Genomic DNA, 19,230 nt, shown 5'->3' with positions numbered 1-19,230 from the left:
TCTAAGTATCTCCCAAAGACCCCACCTCCAAATACCTCAGCTGTATAAATTTGGGGGATACGTTTTCAACACACTGACTTTGGGGAAACTCATTCAAACTGTGGCTCTCAGGAAGAGGAAAGGGGAGAATCAAGGGACATTTTGAGGTTCCTTCTCTGTTCCTCACATATTTTCTTCCTTGACTAGTGTTTCATTTTATAGCTTAAAAAAAAGGGGGGGGGGACCCAAGAAAAGGTATTTGAAATAAAAAGAGAATGGCCTGGATGTGGTGGTGCTTGCTTTAATCCTAGCACAGAGGTGAGAGGGGTGGGGGGTGGAAGGTGTGTGTGTGGGGGGGGGTGCCCAGGCAGGTGGATTTACACAGTGAGACCCTCTCTCAGAGCTTGGGATGGGGGAAATGGAATTGGGACGCGACTACAAGTCTAAGATCCATGATTTCCCCAGAGCACCACTAACAAGGCTTTCTGGCCCTTCCCGGAGAGTGGGGTCCGGCATTCATAGCCATGCGCTCAAGGGAACTCCAGGAGGGCTGGAAGTGGGAGAAAACAGGGCCTCTTTGGTGCCAGAAGGGGCAGAATTTCTAAACCTCCCTGACTCTGGGGTTCACAATGGGGCTGGCTCAGCGAGGGTCCGGGAGGAGGACCTCTCCGGAAGACCAACCCAGCTCGGCGCCTCCCCACTCTCTCTGGCAGCCCCACCCCCAGCTTCAGCCTCTGGAATCATCGACCTGGACAGTGGTGGACACACTGACCGGCTGCTCCAAGTCACCATGGACCCTGAAGGTGACATACGTCCCGCTTTGTGTCCCTGTCTCCCATGTCCCCTACTGCCTGTCCCTCTCCCGATTCCCTCCATCTCCATCTCTCTCTCTTCTTTAAAGAGCCCCCTTTCTCTCTCGTCTCTCCTGGACCTTCTTCCCAACCCACTTCTCTCTGACTGGACCGAACCCTCAAAGTCCTCTTGCTTACTCTTCCTTCTGTGTTGAGGCCTAAGGGCAGAAGCTGGAGGATGGAATGGAGGAGGTCGAGGTCCCTACTGGTAGTGGGAACCTGGAAAGGGGAGCTGTGCTGGACTCTGCCCGCTGTTAGCAGCCAAGAGAAGCAGAGGCAAAGTCCTGTCTCATCCCTGCAGGGTGCGGGGAGGGGATGAAGTCCGAGCCTGTGCTCAGGCCCTTAGGAGTCAGGCTTGGTAGTCACAGCGCTTGTTTGAGTCCAGAGTGCAGCAAGGGCAGGCTGCAGGACAAAGCCAGAACTCCACATTTTCACAGCCTCTTTTTCTTGCGTCTGTAAACAAGACAATGACTGGAATGCAGCTCAGTGGTCCAGCATTTGCTCTCGCGCGCGCGTGCTTAAGGCCCAGGGACCCATCCTGGCATTTAGACGGCTCACATTTGATTCTTCGTGTTTCCTTTCCCTCCCGGGGGGTCTCCTTCCCCGTCCTCCGTCCTCAATCCTGGTTTGTAACTCCGACCTTGACTGTGGAGCCTGCTCTGGATTTGTAGCTCTGCCTAGCACCCCTGGAGCACCTTGTGCAGACCAGGCTGGCCTCAAACTTGCCTGACTCCGCCTCCCAAGCCCTGGGTCAACACCATGTCTGGTCTGCTTTTCCCTTTACTTCCAGTCAAAGTAAACTGACCTGGACTTGAGTTCCAGGCATATTCACAGCTGTGGGAACTCTGGGAAGTTATTTACCCTGTAGGTATATCCTGGGTTTCTATCTGGAAGATGTTGCAGGGCAGCAGGGAAACTCAATCACCTTTGCAGATGTCCAGGCTGGTCCTTGTTGGAATGAGTTCTTTCCTGAGGAACCATGGATGGGTTTCCAGGGAGGGCACGAATGCCCAATATGAATATGAAATTCAGAGAAAATAACTATGTATTCTTTTCTTTTTCTGAGAAAGGGGGGTTCATAATGATAATTTTCCCCAGATCCAGGTTTCTAAATTTATTTTTTAACTTGCTACTACTGTGAGTGAGTGCATGGTGGGGGGGTGTCACGTGTCACAGCACAGAGGTCAGAGGGCACTTTTTCAGAGGCCACCTTTGCACATCTGTGGGGATGGAGCTCAGGCCCCTCCTGAGCTGTCTTTCAGGACTTTTATTCATTTATTTATAAGACAGGCTATCTTTTAATGTTTATGTTATTTTAAATTCTTTGTATATATGGCAGGAGGTGTGTGCACATGTTTGGGGGTGCTCAGAGGCCATAGGCATTGAATCCCCCTACAGTTACAGGTGGTTGTAAGCCACCTGATGGGTGTGCTGGGAACAGAACTTGGATCCTCTGCAAGAACCATATGCACTTAACCTCCGAACCAACTCTCCAGCACCACTGCTGTGCAGGGCCATAACTCCAGGGTCTGAATTCACAGTTCAAAATGGCCTGAAATTCACTATGTAGCCCAGGCTGACCTGGAACTTAGGATCCTCCTGCCTTAGTCCCCAAGTGCTGACCTTGCAGGTGTGTGCACCACACCAGGCCCCAGATCCAAATTCTTAAGAAGAACAATTTAAAACCTCAAAACTTCAAGGATGTGGGCTAGAGAGGTGGCTCAGTGGGTGAACTGTTTGCCTCATCAGAAGGAAGACCTGATTTCAGATTCCCCAGGATCCATACAAAAGCTGGGCTGCAATCCTCACATTGAGTGTGTGGGGGGGGTGGGGGGGGGGCAGGGCTGGCGGGAGGGTGGTTGTGGTGGTCGGAGAGACCGGCAGATCCTTTGAGCTCAGTGGCCAGCCAGTTTAGCCAGATTGTGAGTTCTAGGTTCATTCAGAGATCTAGTATTTGAAAAAACGAAAAAAGAAAGAAAAAAGGAAAATACACTAGTCTACCAATCTCTGGCGCGCGCGCGCGTGCGCGCGCGCGGGCGCGCACACACACACACACACACACACACACACACATACACACACACGCTCATGGACATCTCCATGGCCTCCCTAGCACAGAGTTTAGAGGTGACCTCAGAGTCACCTACATAAAGTCCCATCCCTGCCACCTGACTGCCATGTCACCTAGACTAGATACAAATCTCACTGTGCTCAGTTTCCTTGTTGGTAAATTAAAAATAGTGCCTTCCCAAAGGATGGTAGGATTAAAGACCATCACAAAGGGCCTGGTACCCAGAAACAGGCTAGTGAGGCTCTCTTTTCTTTCTTTCTTTCTTTCTTTCTTCCTTCCTTTTTTTTTTTTTTTTTTTTTTTTTGGTTTTTCGAGACAAGGTTTCTCTGTAACTTTGGAGGCTGTCCTGGAACTCACTCTGTAGACCAGGCTGCCCTTGAACTCACAGAGATCCACCTGCCTCTTCCTCCTGAGTGCTGGGATTACAGGTGTGCACCACCACCGCCGCCACTACCTGGCTCTAGGGGTCTCTTATAGCAGGCTTTCTTGGACCACCAGCCCCCAGATCATGACACAGAGACTTATTACTAATTATGAAAGCTTGGCCTTAGCTTAGGCTTGTTTCTAACTGGCTCTTATAACTTGAATTTACCCATTTCTGTTAATTTATGTGCTGCCACGTGGCTCGTGGCTTTTACTCTCCTCCTGCATGTCCTGCTTCCTCTGCGTCAGGCTGGCGACCCCACCTTCTTCCCAGATCTCTCTGTCCCCAGAAGCCCCAGCTATCTTCCTCCTGCCTAGCTATTGGCCATTCAGCTCTTTATTAGACCAGTCACAGTGACACATCTTCACACAGTGTGAAGAAATATTCCACAACTGTCCCTCAACTCTGCCTCTGCACTTTTTGTTGCTTTTCAAGACACGGTTTCTCTGTGTAGCCCTGGCTGTCCTGGAACTCACTCTGCAGACCAGGCTGGCCTCGAACTCAGAGATCCACCTGCCTCTGCCTCCTGAGAGACTAGGTTCCACTTCGGAACCCCAAACTCTCCATTTCCGTGTTTGGTGTGTCGGACTCAAAGTTTTCCCTTTGAGCAGATATTCTGGTGTTGCTCCTCTTTCTCCTTCATCATCATCTTGCACTGAGGAAGGAGGGTACCCACTCGCTTCCTGGCCCTCGACTATCCAGTGGTTACATCTCCCGGAGTTACCTCCCCAGCATCCCGGTCCTGTTTTGTTTGCCTCTTCGGAGCATCCTATCCTCAAGGTTCTGGTGCCTTGCTGCCTTATACACGTGACATCTGATGCTCGCCTCTGGGCTCAGCCAGAAGGTTGGTGAGGGCCAGTGACCTGCATGGAATAAGCCGAAAGAGGGTAAACAAGGAAAGGGAGTGAGGCCCAGGCTGGGGAGCCAGGGAAACAAAGGGCCAGTCCAGAGTGTGGCAGAAGCAGCTGGGAGCCAGTAGACAGAGGCCGAGAGGTTCTACTGGAGTGAGAACTGCGGAGCCCGTGTGAGCATCGTGGAGTCCGAGCACGGTCCCGTGGCCTTGAGAAGCAGGCCCTCATTCTGATTCACTGCCTCTTGCCAAAGCCCTTTCAATAGCTTCCTAACCGAGAACCCTAGACCCAGTTTAAGTGTATGTCTGCGTGAGGGCAAGCATGGACATGGGGTGGAAGTGAGAGGACACTTCTGGGAGTCAGTTTTCTTCCGTCGTGTGGGTTCTGGGACTAAACTAAAGTCCTCAGACTTGAAGGCAAGTGTCTGCCCGCTGAGCCATCTGGCCCTTAAATATTTAAAACTTCAATCTTCATTGCTTTATCCAGTGACTTCCTGTTCCCAGGGACCAGAACCCGGTTCTGAACTCTTCTCCAAGCCCGCTCTGCCTGGCTCACTCCATGACTCAACCTTTTCTCTCTTGTTCCTTCCTCAGTACCAGAACTACATCTGCCAGTATCTACCATCCTACCACCTCTCCCCGGTGCCTGTGGCCTCTCTGTCTCTCTCTCTCTGCCGTTGAGCCTTTTCCCTGGTCAAAGCATAACCTATTTTCAGAGCCAACACTTTGCAGCCTCACCTTTGCCCTCACACTTCGTTAACAAATCTTTCTTCACCCTCAAAGTGTGTGTACCATTTCAGCACTCAGTATAGGGGCCTTTACTGGGTCCTACTTGGAAGTCATTTCTGTTCCCTAGCAAGCGAGAGGGCGATGGGAAGACCTTGTCAGGAAGCTGCAGCGTGGGCCAGCCTCTGTCTCCACCTGGTGTTTGTTGAGTGAATCAACAAATAAGCTGTGACACTAAAGTTCTGGTGGCCAGGCCTGGTCTCACACACAGGTGTGAATTGTCCCAGATGTCTCCCTGGGACACTCACTTTCAGAGAACCCAAGGGAACATGGGGTGGAGCCGGGATTGCAATCCAGATGTTTCTGACTCATACTTCAGGCCAGGAGCAAGGGCCTGGCACCTTGGGTGTAGCTTGATGAACTCTGTCTTGATACAGCATGTGGTCTGGTCCACCATTTTCTCTTCTCTGACCCAGAAGAAGTGCTCACCAGAGCACTCTGGTTCCCTAAGAGGATTGCTCCAGTTCTGGAGCAAGCTCACAATCACAGACGCGGGAGGGTGGTAGACTTGGAGGACCCATTGCTTGAGGCAGTTTGGGTCCTTTGTCTACAGGCTTCTTTCTCTCTTCAGCCCTGTCTTTCCTGGGATCATGACTCAGAGGAAAAGGAGGAATAAAATTGAGCTAGATCTGTAACCATCCCTTCTTCTTGGTGGTGAAGTGTGTGAATGAGTCCTTAACATGGCCAGCCCAGCTTTATGACCCCAAGCCCACCCTTCCCAGTTGTATGAACTTACTCTATTTTGTACCTCCATTTCCTTACCTATAAAATGGGTATAATTGTGGTTGTGACAATTAAATTGTACACATCCTGGTGAGATTCCTTTTGCATCTGTATTCTTGTGTGTACGTGTGTGTGTGTGTGTGTGTGTGTGTGTGTGTGAGTGTGTGTACGTGCATAGTGGGGGGTGCATACATGTGAAGGGCAGAGGTTAATCTCAGGTGTTTCCACAGGAGCCATTCACCTTAGTTTGATTTTCTTAGTTTGGAGAAATAATGATCTCCAAAAAATTAGAATTTCCTGGGAAGCTTATGCTGAAGCTCAGGACCAGTTGTCGGAGGAGCAGGTCTGCAGGAGGGAGCCTGCCCCAGGCTACTGGTCAGAGCACCTTGCAGAAGGGACAGTGATGATGGGATGATGGGCAGGACCACCCTGACCAGGGATGCCCCTCACCTGTATTTAAATCTAAACCTCACATGAAGATCCCAGTGATGGCCCAGGCTGGCCTTGAACATGAAATTCTCCTATCTCATTGTTTTTAGTAGCTAGAGTTACAGGCTCATACCACCACACTGGAAACACCTTTTTTATTTTATTTATTAATTTTTTTTAAAGAAAAGGTCTCATATAGCCAAGGCTGGCTTCAAACCCTCTACATTGCTGAGGGTGACCTTGAACTTCTGATCCTCCTGCCTTCATCTCCGGATGCTGGAATTACAGGTGTGCTGGAGATGGGACCCAGGACTTCCTACATGTCAGGCAAGAACTCCACCAATTTAGCTATACCCTATCTGTGCCATGTAAATTTTACCAGACAGAGTTTTATTCACCTCAAATAATCAATTAAAAAGGTATCCCTTGAGAGGTCAGGTTTACAGCTGGGTGAAATTATCCTCTGCAATCTGTCCCCACCAGGCCGTCACCAGCCCAGCCTCCCCGCCCCCCCCAAGCTCAGCTTCTCTCTGAGTTAGTGCCTTCAGCGGCAGCTGCTAATTAGCAGACCCTGGATATTCAGGACCACTCTCCGGAATCCCTTTCCTTGGAAATGTTAACCAGTGAGGCTTAAAGAACACCAGATGTGTTTGTTTATTCTCCCAAGTGGAAATAGTGTGAACAGTGTGCCCTACACCAGGCAACCGGTCGGCCATCTCCAAGCTGTCTGTGTGTGGGAAGTCTGGGGGCTGAAGCAGCTGGGTTCTCCTGAAAGCACTCACTGTGGAGAGGATAGAGCAATGGCTGCCTGATCCAATCTCATCCATCACTCTCCAACTCTGCTCTTTAGGAAGGTTCTCTTTCCGTTTCCCCGGCTTCTAGATTTTATAGATTTTCCATCTAAAACACGAAAGCTGTGTAGTGTGGAGGACTGGGTAGGCTCTGTGGGACAGCACACAGCCCTGGTATGGTGGGCAGCGGTGTGTGGTGACGATTGACCTTCCCAGACTCAGAAGCTCTGCTAGTGATTAGATTCAGGTTGTGTCTTCTAATACACACCCCTCCTCCCTCCCCGGAGCTGGGGCCCAGGGATCAATATTTTGCACAGCTCTCCATTAATTCTGTTGTGCAAGAGACATGGAGAATGAAGACACCGCTCAGTAGTTAGAGCACTCGCTCCTCTTGCAGAGGACGGGGTGTGTGTGTGTGTGTGTGTGTGTGTGTGTGTGTTCCTAGCACTTAACACAATGGCCCACAACTATCTGTGACTCCAGTTCCTGGAGCTCCAATAACTTCTGGCCTCTGAGAGTACACATGTAGCCAACACACACATATGGAAGCAAAACACTCATATACATAAAAAATCTTTAAAAACTTAGAATAAGAAATGCATGTTTTGGATCCCGGCCATCTTATTCTTACAACCCCGAGTCACGGGGAGGGCTAGAAAAACCTTTTGTTCTCAAATTCAGTCTCCCAACCTGCCCAGCTAATTTTTTTGTAATTTTTAAAATTACATTTATTTATTTATTTGTTTGTTTATTTGTTTGTTTGTTTGTTTGGGTGTGTAGATCAGAGGATAGGGGTCTCTCCTTTTATCGTGCAGGGTCCTGGGATGGAACTCAATTGTTAAACTTGGCAGCAGGCATCTCTCTCAAATGAGCTATTTCGCTGGCCTTAGCCCCAAACTTTTTGTTTGTTGTTGTTGTTGTTTTGTTTTGTTGAGTCAAGGTCATGTAGCCGGATGGCCGGGAACTCACAGAGACCCACTTGCTGCTGCCTCTTAAGTGCTGGGTTGAAAGGCATGTGCCACCATGCCTGGCCGGCCGTAAACTTCTGATCCTCCTTCCTAGGTTTCCCAAGTTCCTGGTTTATACCACCATTCAAGCACTGGTTTTAAGCACTGGCTCTTTGGGATGGGCACTGATTACAATCCAGACTGTGTGCTATACTAGTGCTGTGCCACTGAACCTGCCTCTCCAGCTGGAGCCACTCCTTCCTCCCCTTCCTCCCCCTCCTCTCCCTCCTCCCCCTACTCCCCGTCCTCCTTCCCCCCTCCTCCTCCCCCTCCTCCTCCTTCTCTTCCTCCTCCCCTCCTCCTCCTTCTCTTCCTCCTCCCCCTCCCCCTCCTCCTCTTCCTCCTCCTCCCCCTCCTCCTCCTCTTCTCCCCTTCCTCCCCCTCCTCCTCCTCTTCTCCCCTTCCTCCCCCTTCTCCTCTTCTTCCTTCCCCCCCTCCCCCTTCTCCTCCTTTTCCCCCTCCTCCTCCCCCTCCTCCTCCCTCTTCCTCCCCCTTCTCCTCTTCTTCCCCCTTCTCCTCTTCTTCCTCCCCCTCCTCCCCCTTCTCCCCCTCTCCCTCCTCCTCCCCCTCTTCCTCCTCCCCCTCTTCCTCCTCCCCCTCCTCCTCCTCTTCCTCCTCTTCCCCTCCTCCTCTTCTTTCCCCTCCTCCCCCCCCCCTCCTCTTTCTTTTGTGACAGGATCTCACTATTTGCTCTGTCTTTCCTGGAACTCCTCTGTAGCCCAGGCTGGCCTCGAACTCACAGAGATCCTCCTGGCTCTGCCTCCCGAGTGCTGGGATTACAGGCGTGCACCTCCACACCCAGCCTTGCTTCTTTGTCTTTATTTCTCCCTCTTTTCATCCATGTTTATTGGCATGTTATTTGTACAAAACAAAGCGTGTCAGACGTGACTACAGTGGACTTTGAGCTCCCTCCCATCATCCTCTTGGCCTTCTCACGCCTCCTGCTGGACCTCAGCTTCCCCCATTGTTTTCTTTTTCAATGTAGACTGCACATCTGAGAGAAAACATGCCATGTTTGTCTTAACATGATTTCCGGTTCTAACCATCCTGCAAATGGTATAATTTTGTTTGTCTCTGAGGCTAAGGCTCCCCGATGCATACACCATGTTTTCTTTAGTCAGCCTCTGTTGATGGGCACTGGGGCTGACTCTGTGACTTGGAGATATCTGAGTAGTGCTGCAGTGAGCCCCCCTGAGCCCAGGATTGGAGCCCAGCCAGGATCTGCAGCTACATCCAAGACTCGGTTTCTCTGTGTAACAGTCCTGGCTACCCTGGAACTCACTCTGTAGACCAGGCTGGCCCCAACTCACAGAGATCCGTCTGCCTCTGCCTCCGGAGCGCCTGGCGCATCCCAGTTCTTATGCTGCATTTGAACATTCACTTACTCTCTCTCTCTCTCTCTCTCTCTCTCTCTCTCTCTCTCTCTCTCTCTCTCCATGGAGGTCATGGGGACAATGTGTGTGAAAGTCAGTTCTTCCCTTTCTGCATGTGTGTCGCAGGGATGAGACTCAGGTCACCAGGCTAGGCAGTAGCCTAGCACCTTTACCCTCAGCCAGCTCACTGGCTCTGAGCTCGGCTTTTAACCTTCCTATGTATCAGTCTTTATGTGAGGGGGACTTGGGACACGTAGATACCTGGGATCCCCCACCCCCAGATTCTGATGCAGCTTTCCAGATGACCCAGCCACGCTGCTCTGGGTGAAGGCCTTTGTTAGCACCTGAAGCCAGTGGCTCACACTCACCACCTCCACTTCCTCACCTCACAGTGTAATTTTTGGCTGTTTCCATCACACACCACCCAGACCTCCTTAGCCAAGGCCTCTTAGTCACAATGTTGCTAAGTCCAATGACCCAAGTCTTCCACTTGAATCTCCTCTCCACAACCCCCAAACATCCGCTCTTGACTCTTCTCCTAGCGTGTCAGCCACACCTCTGCGGGCACCTCCTCCTCTGCTGTGCTCAGACACCATGCCCACAGTCTCGCTATTCCTCACTCCCGAGTCTCTTGGGAACAGATCCATCTACCTACTCTATGCACCATTCACGTTTCTTGTAGGCGGTGACGTCAACACGGCAGAAAGCCGCCTGTTCCCTCCCCAGCTGTGCTGCTGTGAGGCTTCACCACACAGCACCACACCGGAACACTGAGATTTGGTTTCGACGCTTTTTGAAATGCGAATGACCCTGTGGGGAGGCTGAGATGAGGCGGCACTCTGTGGTACCCACACGCCAGGGCTCCCCATGCCCTTCCTGCCCTCCCCTGATGTTCCTCTTGGCCGAACTTCTCTGGTGGGATCACTCTTGCTGCCTGTGTTTAACCACTTGGAAGACGGACCCGAGGCTTCCACACCTAACAGCTTCCAGTTTGGCAGATTCACCCCAGAAGCAGCTAGCTTTCACATGGACCCCTGTTCTCCCTTCCTACACTGCTGCATAGGCTTGGGGCTTTGACACTCTGTTGGATGCCTCGTTGGTGGCTGAGGTGAACTTTCCAGTAAAAACATAATCCCGGCACTTCACTTCCAGCTCTGTGGTGGTTCCTGGGTTCGGCCCAGATTCCTCCAAGCCTCCGGCTTCTCCCATTTCTCCTGAGTCTCATCCTCGGCTTCTCAGTTTCAAATCCCTCTGACCCCAGCCACCTCAGCATGCAAACATGACTCATCTTTCTCAGGGACACACAATCACCTCCTCCAGCACCCGCCACACTTGCGGGATGCTTCAGACATTTCTTTAGCCAACACACCCTACTGTTTGCCTAAAGACGTCCCCCGGAGCTTAGCACTCCTGGGGTCTCTGCATCATTATCCCTGTTACAGACAATAAAAGGCTGAGTTGTGGCCTGAGGTGAGAGAGGCTGAGGCATTATTGAAATTCAGGTCATTCCCTGCAGTCAATATTTGGCCATTTTTACAAATTTGTTTCTTTTCTTTCTTTCTCTCTTTATTTCTCTTTCTTCCTTTCTTTCTTCTTTTCTTTTTATTTCATTTTTAGGCGGGGTTTCTCTGTGTAACCCCGGCTGTCCTTAAACTCGGTAGACCAGGTTAGCCTCAAACTCAGATCACCTGCCTCTGCCTCCTGAGTGCTGGGATTAAAGGTGTGCGCCACTACTGCCTGGATCATTTTGCTCCAGCACACCATGCATTTGGTTGCTTTATTTTATATGTATGTATGTATGTATGTATGTATGTATGTATGTATTGGAGCTGAGGATCGAACCCCGTGCCTTGTGCTTGCTAGGCAAGTGCTTTACCACTGAGCCAAATCCCCAACCCCTATTTATTTATTTTTGAGACAGAATTTTACACAGTAGCCCAGGCTGTTCTGGAACTGTGTATGTAGCCCAGGCTGGCCTCAAACTTGTTGAAACTCCCCTACCTTACCCTTCCACAAACTGGGATTACAAGTCTGAGCCCCCTCGCTGTGCCAAGCAGCTGGAACACAGCAGAAGACTGGAGTGTGGTGCAGACTGCTGGGACCTTCTGGCCTAGCAGGGTCTGTAGAAAGCAGATCAGAAAGGTGAAGGATGACTGGAGCCGGGGAAGGGACTCTGAGAGTGGCAGGAAGACCCACCCACCGCCATCTCCACGGCAACTGCTCAGTCAGGCGTGTCAACACAACCAATAGGAAGTGCGGTAAAGTGAAGAGTGGCAGGTGCAGTGATGTGAACAGGAGTTTTCACCGTGGCAGAGCTGTCAAAGACAGCGGAAGTGGCCGGGCGGTGGTGTCTCTCATCTTTAGTCCCAGCACTCAGGAGGCAGAGGCGGGCAGATCTCTGAACTCGAGGCCAGCCTGGTCTATAGATCGAGTTCCAGGACGGTCTGGAGAAAGCCTATCTCAAAATAAATAAAATAAAATGGTGAAGGGGTCAGGAGGCAAGTGATAGAGCATTATCACCCGGAACTCTCACTATAAGGCAAGATCTCTGAATACAGTGCAGGCAAGTGGGAGTTCACAGCCTAGGAGCACAGCAGGGGCAGTGGTGCGGATTACTAACACCAAGTCCTAGCCGTCAGGAGGCGTTCTGACGGCACCAACTCAACAGGATTCTCAGCAAAACTTCTCAGCAAAACTGCAATTCAGAGACCAACATGGAGGCCCACAACTATCTGGGGAACTGGATGTGGTGGCTCACACCTGTAATCCCAGCCCTTGGCTGCCTAGCGTTCAAGGTCAGCTTGGGTTCCGTAGTGAATTCCAGGACTGCAGGGGCGAAGGGGAGGGGCTGGGGTGGGGGCGGGAGTTAAGGGAACCAGACAAATTGCGTGGAGGTTGCAGCTCCTTTACAGACCGACAGGTGGCAATGTTGCATCGTGTCTGGGTCAGTCTCTGCAGTGGCCAGATTCTGCAGCCCTAAAGGCTGAAAGGTGAAGGACCTTAGCGATCCCAATACCATGCCCTACCCTTTACTCCCTCACTTTCGTCCCTGGAACAACACACAAGCGAGCCTAGTCTGCAGCCGCGCTAAGGCGTCCAGTTCTGAACCGCGGCCACCCTGCTGCCTTTCCTACGTGGTTCTTTGTGGCTGTGGGTGAGGTTCGTTGGTAGAGCACTTTCTAGAAGCTCAAGGCCCGGGTTTAGATCCCCACCATAAAGAAAATACTTGGTGTTCCAGAGAAAGCTAGGAGGAAAGAGACATAAGCTGTCGGCTTGCTGGAGGGCTTCAGGGCATAAATAGCTAATCCTTCTGGGAAACTCAGATGGCTGGAATGGAGGCGGGCAACCTTCAGGTGTGCTTAAGTCGGTTACCCATGTTGTTAAATACAGAAGGCCGTGGTGTGCGTGCATGCCTGTAACCCCCTGACACTCAGGGGGTGGGCTGACTGGGAGTCCAGGCTATCCCGGGCTACCTAAGCAAGCCATGTCTCCAAAGAACAAGCGGATATTAAATATCTTATTGGTAAATAAATAGCTTTGAACCCAATAGTAGGTTTGATACATAAAACAGAAGACGCCAAGTCACATTTGAGTTTCAAATAGCAGGTCACATTTACTTACAAGTTGTTAAACGTGTCACCTGGGACATACTATACAGGAAAATGAGCCGAGTGCCTACGTCCTCAGATTTCATAACAGAGCAGAGGGGCAGTAGGCACGGACGGGAGGAGGAGGCGGCGGCAGCTGCTGTTCAGGGCACAGAGCTTGAATTCTGAAGGGGGAGTGTGACGTCAATAAGACTGCTGGACTCAAATGCGGTAGAGATGCGACTCATGTTGTTTCTCTGACTGTAAGTCAATTAAAGTTAAAAACAGGATGTATGGCGGGAAATGACTCAGTGGATAAAGGTGCCCGCTGCCAGCTCGGTAAGCTGGAGTAGTGTCCCAGGACCTACATGCTTTAGAAAACCAACTCTTGAAAGTTATCCTTTGACCTCCACGCAAGAGCAACGACACCTGCATGCACACCACACACACACACACACACACACACACTAGATGTAGAAAAGAATTACAAAAAGGGGGTTATGGTTTGACAGTCTCCATTTTATTACCGTTGTTGTTGCTATTTTGAGAGGAGGTCTGATGAGGTCCTCTCCTCAGCCTCCCGGAGTGGGGGGATTACTGGCTTGCACCACCACACCCAGCTTCCTTATAAAACTCTTTGATGCTTATTGAAGGTTTAACTTTAGGTAGGTGCAGGGTATTTTTATTTACTCTGACAACCTGGTCAACAGGGAGACCCCAGGCTCTGTCCCAGCCCAATCTCCACCCTGATCTGCTAGCGCCCTATGGCCCATGCTGTTGAATATATTCGCATCACCTCTGGCTATGAAGAAGAAGTGCAAAACCAACAGTGGTCTCTCTGTGTGTGTCCCCCCCCCCCCCCCCGCAGGCCTGCAGCTCCTGCTGCCCTCTACGACCCTAGCAGCCCTGGCGAACAGCTGGCTTCAGGAAGACTGCCCGAGCCTCAATTTTGCAGCCTTGGTCACTGGGTCTGCTCCAGCACAGGCTGCGCTGTGGGCCAAATCCCCGGGGGTTCTGGCCGGGCGACCATTCTTTGATGCCATCTTTACCCAACTCAACTGCCAAGTATCCTGGTTCCTCCCAGAGGGATCGAAGCTGGTACCTGTGGTCAAGGTGGCAGAAGTCAGGGGACCTGCCCACCACCTGCTGCTGGGGGAACGGGTGGCCCTTAACACCTTGGCCCGCTGCAGTGGGATTGCCAGTGTGGCGGCGACAGCTGTGGAGGTGGCCAGGAGCACCGGCTGGAATGGGCACGTGGCGGGCACGAGGAAGACCACCCCGGGGTTCCGACTGGTGGAGAAGTACGGGCTCCTAGCAGGCGGGGCTGCGGGCCACCGCTACGACCTGGGAGGGCTGGTAATGGTGAAAGACAACCACGTGGTGGCAGCCGGCGGCGTGGAAAAGGTGAGAGCCTGGACGAGACGCTGTTCTCACTCCGGTCCGCTTCTGACCCTCATTCCAGTCCCTCCACCAAAGTGTACCAGCCACTGCCTGGTGACAAGGGATCCCAGGGCCAGGGGTGGCATCTGTAGATGCGAGAGGCTGGCTTCCTTTTAGCCTGTGATTCAAAACCCAGCTCCCTGGGCTCTCCAGGTCCAGTGCCAGGCGACCAACCTCACCCTCTCTCTACTGGCCTGGCAGGCGGTGCGGAGGGCCCGGCAGGCAGCTGATTTCTCTCTAAAAGTAGAGGTGGAATGCAGCAGCCTGAAGGAGGCCTTGCACGCAGCGGAGGCTGGGGCTGACCTGCTACTGCTGGACAACTTCAAGCCTGAGGTGAGATGGATCCAACTCCTGGACAGGGTCTGTGGCGGGGGATGGGGGTGGGGTGGTGGAGGTGTGTGTGTGTGTGTGTGTGTGTGTGTGTGTGTGTGGTGGAGGGGTGTGTGTGTGTGTGGTGGTGGAGGGGTGTGTGTGTGTGTGTGGTGGTGGAGGGGTGTGTGTGTGTGTGTGGTGGTGGAGGGGTGTGTGTGTGTGTGTGGTGGAGGGGTGTGTGTGTGTGTGTGGTGGTGGAGGGGTGTGTGTGTGTGTGGTGGAGGTGTGTGTGTGTGTGTGTGTGATGGAGGTGTGTGTGTGTGTGGTGGAGGTGTGTGTGTGTGTGTGTGTGTGGTGGAGAGGTGTGTGTGTGTGGTGGAGGTGTGTGTGTGTGTGTGTGTGTGGTGGAGGGGTGTGTGTGTGTGTGTGTGTGTGTGTGGTGGAGGGGTGTGTGTGGGGGGGGCGCTCTCACCTCCCCTTGACTTGTATCTTACAGGAGCTGCATCCCACAGCAGCTGCACTTAAAGCCAAGTTCCCCAGCGTGGCCGTGGAAGCCAGTGGGGGCGTCACATTGGGCAACCTCCCCCAGTTCTGTGGGACCCACATTGATGTCATCTCGCTGGGGATGCTGACCCAGGCTGCTCCAGCCCTGGATTTCTCTCTCAAGCTGTTTGCTGAAGGGGATACTCCAGTGCCTTATGCCCGCAGGTCCTAAAGCTGAAGAAGACACCACCAGCATGCATTACTCTGGCTTGTTGGCCCCCTCAGGTCACACATATTTAGGTTCAGAGGTCAACAGGATACACCTGACACTGGTGCTTCCCACTGGCTCTGCCACCACCAGCTTGTGTGACCTGCCGGGGCTGACTTTGACTTTGCGTGCCTCAGTTTTCTAATCTGTAAAATAGGTCTCATAAATGTTCAACCTTGCTGGGCTGTTGATGACAACCATCATGCAGCAAGTGGTCAGTCAGTGCTAGAAGTGAGCACTGCTCAGCTATTTTAAGTCATAAACTTGTTCAAACACTACCTTCTGAAGGGTGGCCACTTAACAAATGGTGTCTCATAGCAAGCCTCTGGCAGGCGGCAGCTGACGCCACGTGGCCTCTATGTGCAGGGGGGGGGGGGGGGGGCAGGGGGGCCTCTATGGCAGGAGAGGAGGCACTAGCTAGCACCACCCAAAGCTCTCTTTTCTTCCTGCAGTGTTGGGGATGGAGCCAGGGCCACGGGCAAGAGCTCGAACATAGCTCCCTCCGCCTCATCATGTGGCCTAGGCTGGCCTTGTACTTCTGACTTTAAATGTGCAGCTGTGTTTTGCTGCTCAACCCACGCCTCTGCACCTAACTTAAAACAACTCTTTCTGCATGTGCAGATTAGAAGCTGTGAGCATCAAGAAGGCGCTGGGTAGAAATGCATGGCGGCTCTTTTTTATACCAGGAGCAATATCTTATATTTGAAGGTGTGTGGCATCAGGTTTGCCTTTTAGCTGGGACATGACCCCTGGCTGGTGCCTGAGGCACTACCATGACCTTACCCAAGCCTGGAGTTTCTAAGGCAGTTCTAGAAGGAAAACGTGGCCATGAGCAGCCCTAGGTGCTGGTGGTCCATGAGGTGACTCTTCCCAAGGGCTCCCTCTGCCTCTCAGAGCCCACGCTTCTCACCCCTTGCCACAAAGAGAGGAAAAATTCAGCTCTTTCCCACAAAGGCTCTATCCAAAGGGCCCTAGGTTGATTGAGAAATATTTCCTGCCTGGTGTCCCTTGGGGGCATGGAAAGGCAAACACTCAGCTTACTTCTGTTGGAAGCAGATTGAGGCTCACATCATCCAGACCCCTGCTCTTTGGCAGACTAAGCGTCAGGAGGCCCAGAGTTTCTTGGCAGAGATACTGGACAGAGCTGGCTGCTGTTCTGAATGGAAGGGGCCGTTCTTATGGACATCATGATCTGGATGTGCTACATGGCACTGCACCCATCCTCTCTGACCCCCTCCTGGGTCCTGTCCTTCCTCCAGGGGCAGCACGGCAACACTCTTAGCAAGGTGGTCCAACTCCAGAGACCTTAGGTCTTTGAGAGCCTTAACTCTTTCCTCACTTCTGAAGGAGAACGGAGTCCCCACAGAACTGAGCACTGCGGGGCCCCAGTGCAGGGAATATGGGCCCAGGCATGGCCTAGTAGTCAGCAAGCCCCAAATCTAGAATTCTGGGTGGTATCAGGGCCTGAGAGGGGCAACAGTTAGGAATGTGTGTTAGGAGACCCAAACTCATGCTCCAGAATCTAAAATTAGTGAGTGAGGCTGGAACAGAGTGGGTACCCAGTGGCAGTTCGTTGCATCCAGCACATGTCACATCCACAGCAGTGCTGTTCTGCTTTTCCTTTTAGATGCAAGCTTATGTAGCTTACCTATATAGCTCATGTAGCCCAGGCTCTTCCAGGACTCATTATGTAGCCAAGGCTTGTCTTGAACTACTGATTCCTAAACCTTCACCTCCCAAGTGTTTGGATACCCACATAAGCCACTATGCTTGGCTAGTGTTGCAATTATTATTATTTTTATGTGCATTGGTATTTTGCCTGCACGTATGTCTATGTGAGGGTGTCAGATCCCCGGAAATGGAGTTACAGACATTTGTAAGCTTCAGTGTGGGTGCTGGGAATTGAACCTGGGTCCTTTGGAAGAGCAGCCAATGCTTTTAACCCCTGAGCCATCTCTCCAGCCCCTACCTTATTATTATTATTATTATTATTATTATTATTATTATTATTATTGGTTTTTCGAGACAGGGTTTCTCTGTGTAGCTTTGGCGCCTTTCCTGGAACTCACTCTGTAGTCCAGGCTGGCCTCGAACTCACAGAGATCCACCTGGCTCTGCCTCCTGATTGCTGTGATTAAGGTGTGTGCCACCACCACCTGGCACTTATTATTTTTTAATTAACTCTGTCAGGCTGAATTTTAAGCTCAGTTTTGAACTCAGAAATGAATAGCCCCTCCAGGATTCTCTGAATCTGTGAACTGGGAAGGGATTCCATTACCAGAGGAAAGCAAATAGATCCCAGGCAAGCCAATGCAGCACACACTCTCCTCGCAGGAGAGAGGAGGGTGTGTTGGTTTCCAGGCAGAGGCGACTATATGGGCAGAGAGAGGCCCAGAGGCAGGTAATGGCTTGCAGTGTGTGCTGAAATCGTTGCAGCTGGGCTCTGGAAAGCAAGATGACTAGGGGATGGGCTGCCTCCAGACCACAAAATGGTAGGTCAGAGGCTTTGGACTCTGTCCCAACAACAATCAGATTGAAGCTGAAAAATGAGGTAAGCCTATTTTCAGGGCGCTCAGTCCTCCGAAGGAAGATGCGTTTGGAGGGGCAGGATGGCTGCAGAGCTGGAAGAAAGCTGTCTGGGGCGGCTTCAGTGTGGGCCTTGCCAGTGGAACAGGCTCCAGTGTGGGTCGGGCGGTGGTTCTCAACCTTCCTGATGCTGCCACCCTTTAACACAGTTCCTCACGTTGTGGCGACCCCCAACCATAACATTCTTTTCATTGCTTCTTCATAACTGTCATTTTGCTGCCGTTATGAATCGCCATGTAAATATCTGATATGCAACTCCAAAGGGGTCAAGACCCACAGGTTGAGAAATGCTGGAGTAGAGGTTAGACCCTCTTGGAGGGCTCAGGGGGCAGAGAGAGGCTGGGTGTGGCCCAGGGGGCTGGAGGGAGGAGATGGCCGAAGAGGACTTGGTTGGTCTCTTGGCCAGCCTGAGACTAGTGCTACAGCACATCTCCAGGCTGCCCAGTGTGACGCCCTTTGACAAATGGCCAAATTAACTTGCTAAGGGAAGATGAGTACTGCTGTCCGTCTGTGGCGTCATCAGGGCAGACTGGAGGGTGAGAAGGGAAGAGGACTGGGTGCTCTGGCCCCGAATGTGTAGGTCCCATCCTTCAGTTAATGATGGGGAGGTGTGGGGTGTCAACATCTCCATGTTACCCACAAAGAAACTGAGGTTTGTGAGGTTAAGGGCATTGCTGTGGAGGTTACAACACAGTGGCGGGGCAGAATTTGAAAGCATTCTTCACTCCTTTCCGTGGATGCCAGGCAGCATTCTAGGTGCTGCATAGAAAGCAATGAGCAAGCAGACAGAACCATTTGTCCTGTATCTGAGCGGGGTGGGGGTAGGGGTGGGGGTAGGGTCTGGGGAGGGTGGAGTCGGAAGAACAATGAAAAAGAAACCGTCTTACAAATGCCCTTATGACCACCAGAGGGCAATGCAACCACACGGCTTGGGGACTCGAAAAGACAACAGGCGAGTTGGCTAGGGACACCAAACACAGCGTCTATCTGTTTCCCAAGACTGGGTTGGTGGTGGTGGCATATGCCTGTGTTCCCAGCATGCACCAGAGCCCAGAGGACTGTCTATTCGAGGCCATTCAAGTCTACATAGCCAGTTCTAGTCTGGCTGGGCTGCAGACTGAGACTCTTTCAGAGGAGAAGAAAGCTAGGGTTAGGCCTGGTGTCTGAAGCCTAGAATCTAGGCACTTGAGAAACTGAAGCAGGAGAATCACATTTTGGAGGCCAAAATGGGTTGTGTAGACCTTGTCTCAAAAACAAAAAACAAAAACAA

General features: G+C 51.8%; 1 protein-coding gene across 1 annotated transcript; it reads left to right on the top strand.

The window, feature by feature from the left end:
• Positions 1–727: 727 nt before the first annotated feature.
• Qprt (quinolinate phosphoribosyltransferase) lies at positions 728–15,571 on the top strand. The gene is made up of 4 exons (XM_036180448.1): positions 728–782; positions 13,740–14,275; positions 14,513–14,644; positions 15,120–15,571. The coding sequence occupies exons 1-4, from the start codon at positions 770–772 to the stop codon at positions 15,336–15,338; spliced, it is 900 nt and encodes a 299-aa protein (XP_036036341.1). The 5' UTR covers positions 728–769; the 3' UTR covers positions 15,339–15,571.
• The last annotated feature ends 3,659 nt before the right edge of the window (positions 15,572–19,230 follow it).

Source organism: Onychomys torridus, chromosome 1, assembly GCF_903995425.1.
Source record: "Onychomys torridus chromosome 1, mOncTor1.1, whole genome shotgun sequence".
In the NCBI taxonomy this organism is placed as follows: Eukaryota; Metazoa; Chordata; class Mammalia; order Rodentia; family Cricetidae; genus Onychomys; species Onychomys torridus.
The sequence above is the reverse complement of the archived record's forward strand: the minus strand, read 5'-3'. Positions and strand labels throughout refer to the sequence as shown.

Bases quoted from the DNA above. Each gene is read 5' to 3' on its own strand.
- Qprt (XM_036180448.1), top strand. The intron at 14,276-14,512 runs GTGAGAGCCTGG...CTGGCCTGGCAG, and splicing joins CAGCCGGCGGCGTGGAAAAG to GCGGTGCGGAGGGCCCGGCA. The intron at 14,645-15,119 runs GTGAGATGGATC...TGTATCTTACAG, and splicing joins TGGACAACTTCAAGCCTGAG to GAGCTGCATCCCACAGCAGC.